This window comes from Thalia democratica, chromosome 7, assembly GCF_965202585.1.
Source record: "Thalia democratica chromosome 7, ktThaDemo2.hap1.1, whole genome shotgun sequence".
Taxonomy (NCBI): Eukaryota; Metazoa; Chordata; class Thaliacea; order Salpida; family Salpidae; genus Thalia; species Thalia democratica.
In genome coordinates, this window is record NC_139171.1 from 40,190,854 (window position 1) to 40,204,970 (window position 14,117).

Below are 14,117 nucleotides of genomic sequence, written 5' to 3' on the forward strand. Positions count from 1 at the left end.
TTTAAATTTTTTTTTTTTATTACTTGTATAAAGTATTTAGTTACTTATAGCTATTTGTTTTCACTTTTAAAAAGTTGGTTAATATTAAAAAATATTGTCATGTGTTATAAATAAGTTGTTTTTAATTTTCTACTTCATAAATTTCTTAATATTATTATTTAAATTATACTAAGCTAGTTTAATGTACTTTACTTATACATATTAAAACCTTTATAATGCATTATTATAGACTATACATTTTAAGTTGTTTACTTAAGTAAACTAGTTAACTAGTAGTATAAATTAAGTATTTATAAAGTTTTTCATTTAGAAATAATCTTAAGTTCAATTTATATGATATGCTACTATAATTTATTTACAAACTGGACAGCTTATTTGATAAAAGCTTTAAAATTTATTTACTAATTTTCTTATAAATTTTTGGCAATGTCTTACAAAGTAAAACTTTTTTTAAATAGTGAAGTTACTGAACTTATTTGTCAATAATTAAAATTTTGGCTTGTTTGTTTACATAAAATAGTTGAACCATCTTTTGTTAATTATGTTCCAACTCTTGTTGTTAAAGTTTTATATTTTTAACTTATAATAATATAATAGTTTATTGAGTATAAGAATATTCAATAAAACTGTTTGTATAATTAATTTTTCAAAGTTTTGTAAATTTTGACATTCATGTAAATTTTTTACAGCTAGTTCACAAGAACAAAAACATATTTTTACAATTTTGATTAGTAATGCCTAAATTTCAAACTGGTTATACTCTCATCAATGACGAAAATGATGTTGAATTAGATGCTGAGAATTATGTTGATTTCAGAATACACCGAGCTTCTGATCGAAGTAAAATAAATTTTAGCTTATTTTCTGAGCCTAGTTTTATTAAACTTTTAATTTTATTTTAATTATTTAATTTTTAATGCATTAGTTATGTTATTTCAATATGTTTTTTTTTTTACTTTTAGTACATGGTGATATTTTGATTGAAGTTGTTTAAAATGATGTTTGAATTTAGTTAATTAATAATTGTAATCAAAGCTTTTGTATTTAGCTTACAGTTTTAATTAATTGTAGCTTAAGAGAACTTGCTTCAACTCTTCTTTCAAATTAATATAGTTGTCTACTTATTTTTTAACTAATAATTATTAGTTATTTTAATAATAATTTAAAAATGAATGGATTTTTTTTAACTAAGTTTTATATTTTTAAATATTCTAATTTCAATAACTAGAAATAATCAATAAAGTCATCATTTTACTACCAATGGTAGTATTTTATAAGTTACTACCAATGGTAGTAAAATAATACTATCAAAAGTTGTCTGACAATTCATGTCAGAATTTTAATTTAATTTCTTAAAAATGATTTTTAATACCAATATATCATGGCGTCTACGTGTCATGCTGAATAATGCTAAGTTAGCTTTTTTAAACTAATGGTTTTTATTATTTCAAATATTGAAAAACTCCTGAATTTCTAATAGAGTTTGAGAGTAAGTTTTTATTTGTAAATATTACTAAATATGAAATCTTGATTTCATTTTCAAATATGCATTTGTTTTTTGATGACAAAATTTGTCAGAATATTTGCTTTAAATACATTTGAATTTCAAAAAGAAGTTTGAAAATAATTTTTTTATTAATAGATAGTTAAATAGAATATATAGCAAAAAGTAGAGATTTGTAAATTCACATGATGGAAAAAAATATATATACCGTTGTAGTTATATGAAAATACAAGTTCTGAAAACTCAAACTCCTATAGTACTTCCCAGGTCCTATTTAATTAAATGATGAAAAATAAATAAAATGTATAAAAAAAACTCCCATCGCTAATAGGTTACAACTAAACTAATAGGCTACATTGTCTCATCTAGTTATAAGCCCAACTGGGCGCCTACCAACAAAGTTTAGGGGAAATGTCAGTCTAAAATTGCAAAAGTTTGCCAAAAATCCTCTTATAATCATATATAATACAAAAACAACTAATGAATGCCTAATTATTTTTTCATCTCTTATATCTTTCTAAATGCAAAAGTTTATTAATAAATGTTAGTTTTATTTGAGCTTTGTAAAGACTAAGTAACTATACCTATTAACTTTAACTTTTTTAGGCAAATGGCATCACATAGAAGATTTAGATGGATTTTTTACTAGAGTTTACAAATATCATCAACTAAATGGTTGGAAATGTATTTTTTGGGATAATATTCTCCAATCAGTGTTAGTAACCCCAATAAAACTAGCATAAACATTTTAGTACTGATAAAGTTGTGAATTTAAATTAATACATTTGATAATATAAGTACAAAAAGTATCTCAAGTAGTTAACAAATGTTATTTTTTTCAGAGTGATTGCATTTTACATTTTCTTTTGTTGTTTTGTATTTTCTTGCGTAAACTATCCAGTGATGTTCAAAAATGAGCTGCCTGCTCACTACAACGAAACCATGAAAATAGAGTTTTCTGATGTCATTTATGACAGCAAAACATGTAAATCACGGTAAGTTGTCATTGTTGTTCTCCCAAGTAAACCTGTTTTTGAGTTGTATGTTTTTATTTTTTTTCAATTAGTTTACAATATTAACGATTACACAACATTGTTTGCAAAACTTTTCTTAGCTGAATTTTTTTAATATCATAATACAAACTTTGCTAAGTGTAAAAAACTAACAGTATATCTGGATCTTTTCTTTTGGTACTGACTTTGGTTGTTGCTGTGTTCTGTTATATTTTTTGGACTGTAAAAGCAATACGACGCCTGACAACTTATTATAGAATTGCTCAATTTTATGAAGAAGCACTGCACGTAAAAGATGTAAGAAAAACTACCTTGCTTCTATATTTAAAGCTTTGTTAACAGTAAAGTATGATTATTTTGTTTGATAAAAAACGAAAATATTAAAATTTTTATTCAAAGTAACTTTACATATATACCTAAGAGCAAAATCATTATACATAAAAAGATATAATTTTTAGCTTATATAGTTAACTATTTTGTATAAAGCATTTATATGTAAAAGAGCGATACTAACTTCAACTGTTATTTATAAAATAAATAAAATCTCTAACTTTAGATTATGTGTTTTTTTAAGGGTTAAATTGTTTTAGTTTTGTGTTATTTCAAAAAGTTGTTTTTTTAGATATCTTTAAAAGCGCTAAAATGGGAGGACATACAAGAAAAATTAAAAAGTGTTCAAGAAGAATATCAAATGTGTATTAACAAGCAGCAAATGAACGAGTTTGATATTCAAAGCAGGTTTTTTTTAACTTAAAATATTATTTTTACGAGTGCACTACTTACAAACTAAAAGAACACTGAATAAAATATATTCTAACTTTTATAATATTTATTATTGTAAAATATTTTCTTAGTTGTATAATTTGAAGCAAAAAGTTGCAAAAAAATATTACTGTTTTAGAAATGTACTTTAAGCCTAAAAAGTAAGTTTTAAAACCTATAAGAAATAACTTAAGTCTTATAATAAACAAAAAGACGCATTAATTTTAAAATTCTCTTTTTATTCCATACTAGTTAGTAAAATTTGAAAAAATATTGTTTACCTTAATAGAAATATTTCTTATTATTTGAATACTAGGATTTTGCGGCATCAGAATTACTATGTTGCCATGGTCAACAAAGGAGTTTTAGTTCCTACATTCAATGTGCCCTTTGTTGGTCAATGGAAGTATTGGAGCACGTTTATGAAATGGAACATGGATATTTTGTTTTTCTCAGGTCCCTACGCCTTTTTTGACAAAAGTTACCATTTAAAAGTTAGAATTTTTTATAACACAATTTGTTTTTATATTTACAAATGATTAAAACTATTAACTTGGTTTTATTTTATAAATCTTAAAAAAAAAACTTTTTTAACTATACAATTTAGATTAATGTACAAAGTTATAGCATAATTACACTTAGTTTTAGTTAGTATGTAATAAATACTATAACATACAACCATATTGTATAAAATTTGTATCTAAATTATTTTAAATTTTAAAGTTTTTGGTAATAAAAGTAGTTTGATAATGTTATGAGTTTTTCAAACAATTTGTATTGTCACAGAATTCAATGAAAATTAATTGCAACTAATAAAAGAAACAGACTGCCTAAATTCTTAAATGTAATTAAAGTTTTAAATAAAACTATGAATGTTAATAAAATTTTAAATATTTCTTTTGTCTCTCTTAAAAAACTAACTTGAAAAGTTATATTGTTTTAAGTAAATTTTTGAAAAATTACTAAATAATTCAGAAAAGCATTTGAGGTCTCACTTGTTGTTTACAAAAATTTTCTAGTAATTTTTACAACTAGAACAAACTTTGTAAATGTAAACTAATGTAACTTTATTTATGAAATTGGTTTTTGTGCACATAAAAAAAGATTTACAGAGAGACACCTGGTATAATAAATATTTTATAACAATAAATTTAAAATGTTTGTTCTTTTTTAAGAAAATTTAAATATTATACTTGTTTAATTGATGAAAAGACTTAAAGTTTTTGTAAACTAAACTAGTATTTTTTAAGTTGTCTGTTATTCTTTGTAGTGCTTTAATGAAAAAGCTTACTTTATAATTTTTATAATAAATGTTTCAATTTAGTTACAAATTATAAGAATTGGTATTTCAAAAAAAGATGTTCCATAAACCTGTGTTAATAACTTTTTTGATAAATCTAATAAATATTATAATTTTGTATAGTTGTATTTGTTATTTTTTATTAGAATTAAACATTGTTTCTTAGTTTTTTAATCTAAAACGTTTTATTTCCCTTAAAGTATTTTGTTTAGTATGTTTACTTTTGTTTTGGTGTTATAAACTTTTAATATTTATTATTTCAAGCAAACATAAATTGAGAAATTCTCTATAATACTTAATAAAGATCTTGTATTAAAACGTTAACTAAATAAAGTAGTTTTCCACCTTACCATTTCAAGCATAGCTGTTTTTTTTTACTTTTCAGAAAATTGACTAATTAAAATTTGAATTTAATTTTCAAAGTTGTAATATTTTTCATGAATCTTATTTAGATTATACTTCTTAGGTTAAAAAATTAACAAAGTATGGATTGCTTTGTAAATTAAACTGATTTAAACACAGGATGAATATAAAAGGGTGAGCAGAAGAGATATATTAGAGAAGAATTTTAGAACCTATGTGACAATTCTTGCAATTTTGGAACTATTGATGTGCCCCTTTTTCATTTCTTTTGCTTTCATATATGCAGTGTATAGCTTAGTTGGCGAAGCAAAGTACAACCCTGAAAAAATTAGTTTAAGAATGTGGTCATTATATAGTAAAGAATATTTCAGGTAAGTTGATTTTTTTTACTAATTTTATTTAGGTTTTTATGCATATAAATATTAATAAAAATGTGATGTTGACCGAAATATGTTTTTTTAAATATAAATAATGGCTTTTTTTGATACTATTTTTATCTTCTAATTAAAGTAAAAGTTATTTCTATATACGCATTAGTTTTTTTTATACAACTTCAATCTATGACATAATTTCTTAACATTAACACTTGTTGCATGCACTACGTATTATGACGTTTTAAACTATACTGCAACAAACTTAACTTAACTCAAAGTATTTTTATATAAATTTTCTACTTATGTATTTTAAACTATTATTTAGTTTAATATAAATTGTGACTCATGCGTTTTTTTTTACAAGTAAATTTTAAATTAAGTTATTTTAAGTAATACTTAAATCCTAAAGTTGAAAATCATAAACAAACTTTTTTAGTAAAACTTCACATATAACATTGATACTACTTTTTTTTTTAACAGACATTTTAATGAGTTGGAGCATCAGTTCAAAAGCAGGCTGTGTAATGCGTACAAGCCTGCAACGAGATACATGGCAATACTAAACGATAGCGTGATGACGGTTATTGTTAACAAGTAATAAGTTTTGCGTTTTTATTATAACTGATTTCAAAGTTTGTTGTACTCTAATGTAGAATTTTTTGAGATACAATTGAAAAACTTAGTTTATAAATTTTTAAAAGGCTTCATAAGTTCTATTTTACTGTTTGATTGAAACAGATAATTAAAGTTTTGATCTTTTTAAAGCCCAAAAAGTTTCCACTATACTGAACTTATAAGCGCTAAAACTCATAGGTTTTATGCAGTCTTGTTAGCCATTTTTGGTTATCTGGGAATTGTATCATTTTGGGATGCAGATGTACTTCAAATCGACCATTTCTTCACCTTAATTGTAACTTGTGGCGTGCTTTTGAAACTTTGTGACTCTATGAAAAAGGATGAGGTATAAAAGTGTTTTTTATCAAATTAAAAGTGTTTTACCAACTGTGCTATGAATCATTAAGTGATATATTATAAATACTGTTTGCACTTAAATTAGTTGACTGGTATTTAACTTCAGTAGTATTTTTTATTTCTAAGAAACAACTTTAAACAATTTTTTACTATGAAAATAGAGCAAAGTATCTTATTCACTATAAAAGATTTAAATAAATAATGTTATTTTTGGTCAAATAAAAACCATTAAAAAAGCTGCCTAAATTTGATTGTCTATCAGTTTCACTGGAATCAGCAGATCATTTTCAATTCTAATTGTTTCTATTTGATTAAGCATGATCAAAAATATTTTTAAAAAACAAAAGGTCTTTCGTTAAGTTTGTTTTGTAGAATTGGGGACATTTTTAATGGTTTATTTATACCATAAATAGTATCATTGATTAATCATAAATATTCCTAAGATTTTTATCACATGGTTGCTTCTAGGCCAGTAAAGTTTTCTTCCTCCTTGAAAAATAGGTCCTGGCCTTTTTCTGACTTCATACAAAATTAATTTTCACTTGGCCAGGAAAAAACCCTTTTTTTCCTGCTAAACAGTCAAGAAAACTTTTTTCACTTTCTTGTATTAGTGACAACCATGTTTAGATTAAGTATTATCCGTTGTTCACTAGAATCTATTCAACTAACAAAAAAAAATTAATAACTTAAAAAGATTTATTTTATAAAATCTTTTCAAAGAGTTTCTTTATTTAGATTAATTTAAATTATTATTAATACGTTTTATTTTTTATTAGTACTTATTTTAAAGTTTGTAAAAAAATAAAATGAGATATTTACAAAACACTTTGAATTTATTTCCTAAAATAATCATAAAGTGTAAGTTTTTAGTTTGGAAAATAATGATTAAATAAAAAATATGTTTAACACAAAATTTAAATTAAGTTTATATGTTAAAGTTTTTAAAAATATGTTTTTATTAAATAAATCCTTTGCATATAAAAATTTGTAGAAGTTTTTATCTTTCTATAACTAAAGATTTAACACAATGTAACTAAATTCATGCTAGTCACTAAATAATAAATTACACTTTGGCAGTTTGCAATGTTTTTGTTTTCAAATGAAAGGTATATTTTAGGTCATTAGGAGCTCCAAAAAATTTTGTACTAAAATTAAGATTGACATAAAAAAGAAAGCTAAAATTATATACTTGATATACTTTATACATAATAACAAAAAAATGAGATATAGTTAGTTGTTTAAAAATGTTCTGCCTCAAACGTAAATTGAAGAATTTTTTCCTGCCGATTTTCTCAGAGTTTTGAAATTTTTACTAAGTATCTTCTCCTTCATTTTTTTATCAATTTACCTCAAGTATTCAGAAAGTTTAACTTGCATTAAAAGAAATCCTATTGTAACGATTTAAAAAACATATTTTATTTATTAATCAATTTCTCTCAAATCTTTGTGTTTAAAATTTTTGCAACTTTAGAATTCGATAACTACTGTTTCAAGTTATAAATAGTAATTCTGGAGCTGAAATTCTAAATTTAGATAATATACTGTTGAACTAACCCAAAACTTAAAACTTTTTTCTCAGTTGATCAGTAAAGGAAAATTATATGCATATCAGATTGAAAGATACAATTGTTGAATAAATTTCAATTATCATAGTACTTCGTCTTTATAGATACTAAATAATAAAAAAAAAAGAAAATACTTACTAATGTTTTTTGAGAACTAGTAGAAAGTTGTGTTGAAATAGTAACGTGAAGTTTATAAAAAAAAAAAACAGAAAAAAAAGTTTTGTTTGTACTGATGAAATTTTTACGTTACTATATTTGAAAATTACACATACGAACATAAGAGACACTGGTTAGAAACTTAAAAAATTAATATAGAAAAAAAAAGTTTTTAACTCTCTGATGTTTTATTTACAAGCTTAGGCTGTTGCAGCCAAAACCTCATTATTTATTAAAGAAACAAAATATTTAAAATTGAAAAAATAGTAGACCATAACCAACTACCTTTATTTTTTAACGTTTGCAAAACGCACATATTGTTCATGTTTCAGTATGACGCGTCGAAACCGGAGTTGGAGTTGCGCGCAGTCATATCGCACGTGCACTATGCGCCCGAAACATGGAGGAACCGCGCTCACGAGGACGATGTAAAAGAACAGTTCTCCGATCTCTTTCAAATGAGAATAGTCAGTTACATAACTTTTAACAAATTTAGACTGTAGAAAAACATCATTTGGAAAATTAAAAACTTTAGTTGAGTTGTAAACAAGTTTGTATTTGAGCAAACCTTATAAAGTTATAAATTTTTCAGGATGTAAATTTGTTCTATTCTACTTGTATTTATACTTTTAAAGTTGTCGTTTTAATAAAAACCGTTTTATCTATTATACAGCTTTTCGCTTTTTTTTTTTGTAAAAAAAAACCGACGTATGTGTAGTAATTTAATTATTTTTACTAGTTCTGTTCAATTAAAATTGCCTTAAATTAGAAATTTTCTATTAAGAAATATAAGCACCTTAAGTAAAAAGTAATGATTAAGGTAACTGTTTTTTAGTCTAAAAGTAAAGTTAACTGTTTTGATCTACCATTAAGTTCTTTCTGTACTCCACCAACAATTTTCAAAAAAATCATTATGACGACATAGACGTACATGGTGGAGCAGATGTTGTCGCCCGTCCTCACCCCTCTCATCATGCTGTTTTGGGTGAAACCGCGCGCCTCTGAGTTCATCGATTTCTTCCGCAACTTCACGGTGAGCGTCGACGGCATCGGCGACGTTTGCTCATTCGCCACTTTGGACGTTAAAAAGCACGGAGACCCGATTGTAAGTTGGGAGTTTTTTTTGTCGTTGTTAAAATTATCAGACTGTTTTTGCAGTTAGATCAGTCCTTTGCGATGATTTTTAACGAGCTTTGTTTTAATTAGAAGTTATCTTGAAACTTGTATTAGTGTTGTAGCTTGGTAAAAGCTTATATACTTAAATAAGAAGTTTTAACTTTCCACTTTGTTGTTTGTAACACATTTTTTTAAGTATTTGTATTATCCTATTTAATAAGTTTAATCATGATAAATTAAAACAAGTTATATAATGGTAGTGTTAACGTTATCTTCACTATTTTTTTATAACTAATAATTAGTATAATAATCACTACCTTAGTATAACGACACAATTTTATGAACACTTAATTTCACATTAGAAGAATACAAACAATTTAACTCTTAGCATCTTGAATACAATTTAGAAATAAGAGTGTTCAAAATGAAAAATTATAAATGTTAAAGTTCAAATTGCAGTTAATGCCTTGAAAACTTGCCAGTAACAAAAATTTAACTCTTACTCAAAACTCTGCTGTTTATAAGAATATTAATTAAATGTTCTTCATGAAACTCTAATTTGTATAAATGTATTAACTTTTTACTGACAAATTTCAGAAATCAGTAACTCTTTTGTATTTATAGTTTTAGACATTTCTGTTAAAAATTGGATTTTATGTATCAAAATAGGATATTTTTGTCCTTGTTTATAATTAAAAAACTTGTTTACAGTAATCTAGTTTTAGCTAAATATTAATATTTTAATCGTAACAATGATTCAATAAAATTATTTATACTTTTTTTTTATGGCAATAAAAGCAAAAATCATGCTAGTTTTTGTGATAAAGTTTGTAAAGAAAAATTAAATTATGAAAGTTTTTCTATAATTAGTTTTTACTGTTTTTTTTTGAATTTTACTGATTGATACAGTGGCATTCTAACAACTTTGATGAAGAGAAAACTAAACTTCAAAGTGCAAGTTGCTTGCCCACACACAACAGGAAAACCTCCAATCTCGGCAAGACTGAGTTGTCAATTCTTCAGTTTGCAATATCAAACAGAAACTGGCAACCGGAAAGTGAAGAAAAAAAGTTCCTCGCTGAATGGGAGGTTATTTTTGTGTCTAGATTTTTTAGTAATTTTATTCCTCACTTGTTGTTTTGATTCTTGCATAAAGTTTTTTACTTACAAAGTTTATTTAAATAAGTTTAATTTCTTTAAGTTAATAAACAAAAAAACTTATAATCTCTAAAAGAAAACCATTAAGAAATTTTAAATTCATTTTTACTTTTTCCATATTATTTATACATTTTTTTTTCAACTAAAGACTTAATTTTTAACACCCTTAATGTTCAAATAAATGTAAAAACACATAAAACTAATAGTTTATCTTATTTTTATACTGAATTCTTCAAGTCTGTAATATTCAAGCTGAGAAACATAATTTTAGCTTATAGTAGAACATTTTTTATGCAGTCAAACGCAGCGCAGATGGCAACTGGTCATGATATGCAGCCACAACTAATCACATCTCAAGACAATCACCTAACTTCTTTGCCGATGGAGTTCACTGTAAACTCATACTTTTGTTATCAATTATAAATTAGCTGTTAATTTTTTTGTTTTTTCCAGAGTTGTGAAATGACTGCAAGCTATGTGAACCAAAGAAACAATCTCAGGAAAGGAGGTTCAATTTTAATTTGCTATAGCTAAACATTGCGTACTTTTTGCTTTAAAGGTTGCAATCAAAGTTCTCGAATTAAAAAGGAGAATGATTCAATGATAAATTTTTAAAATTTTATTACAATACAATGTTTCACTCGTTTAAAAAACGAGATCTTCATTTGTTTAAAATCTGTAAAAATTTATGTGATAACAAGTAGGAAGACATTACTTCTTGAAATAAAGGAAGTTAAAAAGAAAAAAGTATAACAAAAAACTGAGTAAAATCTAATTAAAACCTATAGTTTAAAGTTACTAGCATATGATGATTTTAATGTTGTTAGGCTAAATTTAGGAAAATGCACGTTACTTAATAATTGTACAATCTTAAAACTTAAACAAACAAAGTTTTAAGATTGTTTTACAAGTAAGTGAAAAATAAAGATGAACTGTAGCTTAAGCCAGTAGTTCTAGATCTCAAAAGTCTTTGCACAGTAAATAAGTAAAAAGAAAGTATGGTGCTCACCACATAATCAAGTAAATATTTTTTTTGTAATTTTAACTATACAAAGTAAAAAGTCTGTTAACAAAACAGTGAAAAAAAACAGATAAAGTTGTTCTAATAAAAACAGGCCTTCTAGCAGGTAAATTTAATTCTAAAAGTTTAAAAGGATGTTTTCAAATTCTGTTGGGAACCCTATTAATACAGTAGATATTTATTGATTTTTAAAACGTTTTAAGTTTTTGATATAAAGTTCTATAAAGTTTTTATTAGCATAAACATAAAACATTTGCAGTTATGGCATATTATTTATGCGATTTAAATGTTATACTGTTATTTAAGCCTTTCAAGTATTCATATTTAAGTTTTTTAGTTATATCAAAATTTTAAAAATAGGTTAAATGTTACTTTTAGTTTAGCTTAAAAAACATAATTGACAACTTTTAACAGCTTCTCTTACTCCGAAACACTCCATAGCGGATACAAATTCGGTCTACCACTCTGTAATGAACTCCCCACAAAAACAAATTCAGATGGAAATGTCTGCGAACGCTCTCTTGATGCACGATGTAATTAAACACTTTCATATTTAATTGAAAGAGTATAAAACTCTTTTACATTTAATAAAAACTTAACGTCTTTGCAAGTTCAAAACATTTGTATATCTTGCATAGTGACCATTAAAGCGATTGAAAAATTCCAACAGAGACACCAGCAACGACTGATGCGTCGCGAAGAGGTTCAAGTGTTCACTCCGCTCGCCGAAGAAACCCATTTGGTCGGTGGTTTCCAAGAGAGTGGTGGTTACCAGGGAGCCACGACTTCGACCAACACGATCGTCCAGGAGGGCAGGAGTGACGGTTACCAGGTGAACAACGTCTCCGTTCTGAGTGATGACGGTGTTGTTGACGACCCGCCTCCTGAAAACTTCGAAGTTGAAGACTTTGGCTCCAACGTAGAAAGAAGAATGGTAAGTTGACATTGTTTATGATTAAAATTAAAAAAATTATTGAAAAGTTTTGTCGCACTAGAAAAAGTTAATATTGCAAAATGTTTGATCAAAACAACTATTTTCTACCAAACTTAATTAATAGTAAAATTTAGAATAACATCGAACATCTGTATTAAAAAAACTTAACTAATCTAAACTCGTATTTCCCCTTAAATGTATTCAAAAGCTTTAATTTAAAAAAAAAACTTTTTTGGTCATACTACTCATCTTTTTGGAAGGCCGTACGTTTTTGGAGTTTTATAAAGTTTTCTTTTTATGACTATCATAAATTTGATGACTTACTTCAAAAGCTGTTATGAAAAAAAAATAAATAAAAGTAAGCAATCTTAAGCCGAAGAGTATAATTTAGACAACTACTAAATTATACTGAATCATTTTACTATTATAGCCTATCAACATTATAATCTAGGTTGTTATACTTTATTTATACTTTGGTTTATTTAATTTATAATTTTTATACTTTATATCTACTAACGCAATTGTTTTTAAATAATTTAAATAACAATTGAACAAGTTACTTAAAAACTTTGATGAGTAATTTATAATATCATGTTAAGTCATTCTTTTATAAAGAGCTATAGCAAAAAAAAATTCTAATACATTAAAAAAATGATTTTTTGATTAAAAATGCATTAAGTTTTTATCTTAAATAAATTTTTACAACATCTTCAGTTATGAGAAAATGAAGAGGTCAACTCGGTACCCGTACAATTCTGCAGCTACAATGATTTTGATTGCCTTTGAAAACTCTTCTTACTTTTTTTATCAAACTGACGTTTTATTATGCACTCCAACTTTTTCGACTTGCTACAACGAAGATCATAATCCTAAACAGTTGAAAGTGCTTGAAAGAAAAAATAAGTTTTTATTTTTTTGCTTGTGATTTTTATTGTTTCAACATCAGCTAAAAATATTATATTTCAACATAACTTAAATTTAACTTTTAATCAAACAATCGAAGCAGTTTTAAAGCACGAATTACGAAAATAACCTGAAAGATTTTATTACAAGATTTTAAAACAAATTAAAATTCTTTTAAAAAATAGATACATGAAACTTTAATGTTTGTTACTTTTACTTATACGTAGACTATTTATAAATAGGCCAGCCACAGAACTACACCATTTACTATAAAGAGACTAACTCAGTTAGTTTTATTGTATTTTTTTTCAAAAAATTTATTTGCTGCCAGCACAAAAAGAATTTAAATTTGTATCAAAATTGTAGTATGTTTGAAAGTAATTTAGCTACTCAACAATTATAGTGTTGTTTAGTTTTAGCTTTGAAGTTTTAGAGCTTATTCTGTACTGCTGCATTAAAATGCACTTTAAAGCCAAACTATGTTCAAATTTTTCTACTGTGCATTTTTCGCTTTGCTTCAAACCTTACTTTTGAGTATTTTTTGTACGTTTTATTTTATTAGTTAACTGTATTTAACAGAAGTTGAATTTGTAAGTGGTAAACTTTGTTTTTTAACCTTGAATTTTATGCATTTTTATGTGACCTTATGTTTTACGTTTTATTTTTCAAAATCAAATAAAAGTCCTGAAATTTACCAATGTCTAAAAATTTTTGTCTTGGTACAGTAGTTTGTTAAAAAAAAAACTTAAATCAGTTATTTTGAAGAGTCTGATTTTTTTTTGAAACTACTTTTGTCTTCAGTTTAAATTTGCTGAAAAATAAAATTTATAGAGTGTCAGATGTTTTTAAAACTTTGTTAAAATAGTTATGTTAAAGATAGACATATTTGTTATCTAGTCTAATAATTTTGAGTTGAGTTATAACTGAGATTTATTATAAAAGATTAAAAATTAGAATTAAAACTATATTTATTATT

General features: G+C 25.1%; 1 protein-coding gene across 1 annotated transcript; it reads left to right on the top strand.

Moving 5' to 3' along the window:
• The first annotated feature begins 693 nt into the window (after positions 1–693).
• LOC145840481 (autophagy-related protein 9A-like) lies at positions 694–13,834 on the top strand. The gene is made up of 17 exons (XM_082947755.1): positions 694–840; positions 2,111–2,219; positions 2,347–2,499; positions 2,673–2,814; positions 3,140–3,255; positions 3,596–3,773; positions 5,102–5,313; positions 5,797–5,910; positions 6,130–6,277; positions 8,342–8,476; positions 8,935–9,114; positions 10,035–10,214; positions 10,581–10,676; positions 10,737–10,791; positions 11,719–11,837; positions 11,975–12,238; positions 12,953–13,834. The coding sequence occupies exons 1-17, from the start codon at positions 735–737 to the stop codon at positions 12,956–12,958; spliced, it is 2,313 nt and encodes a 770-aa protein (XP_082803881.1). The 5' UTR covers positions 694–734; the 3' UTR covers positions 12,959–13,834.
• The last annotated feature ends 283 nt before the right edge of the window (positions 13,835–14,117 follow it).

Bases quoted from the DNA above. Each gene is read 5' to 3' on its own strand.
- LOC145840481 (XM_082947755.1), top strand. From the start codon at position 735: ATGCCTAAATTTCAAACTGGTTATACTCTCATCAATGACGAAAATGAT. The intron at 2,500-2,672 runs GTAAGTTGTCAT...AAAAACTAACAG, and splicing joins AGCAAAACATGTAAATCACG to TATATCTGGATCTTTTCTTT. The intron at 10,215-10,580 runs GTTATTTTTGTG...TTTTTTATGCAG, and splicing joins AGTTCCTCGCTGAATGGGAG to TCAAACGCAGCGCAGATGGC.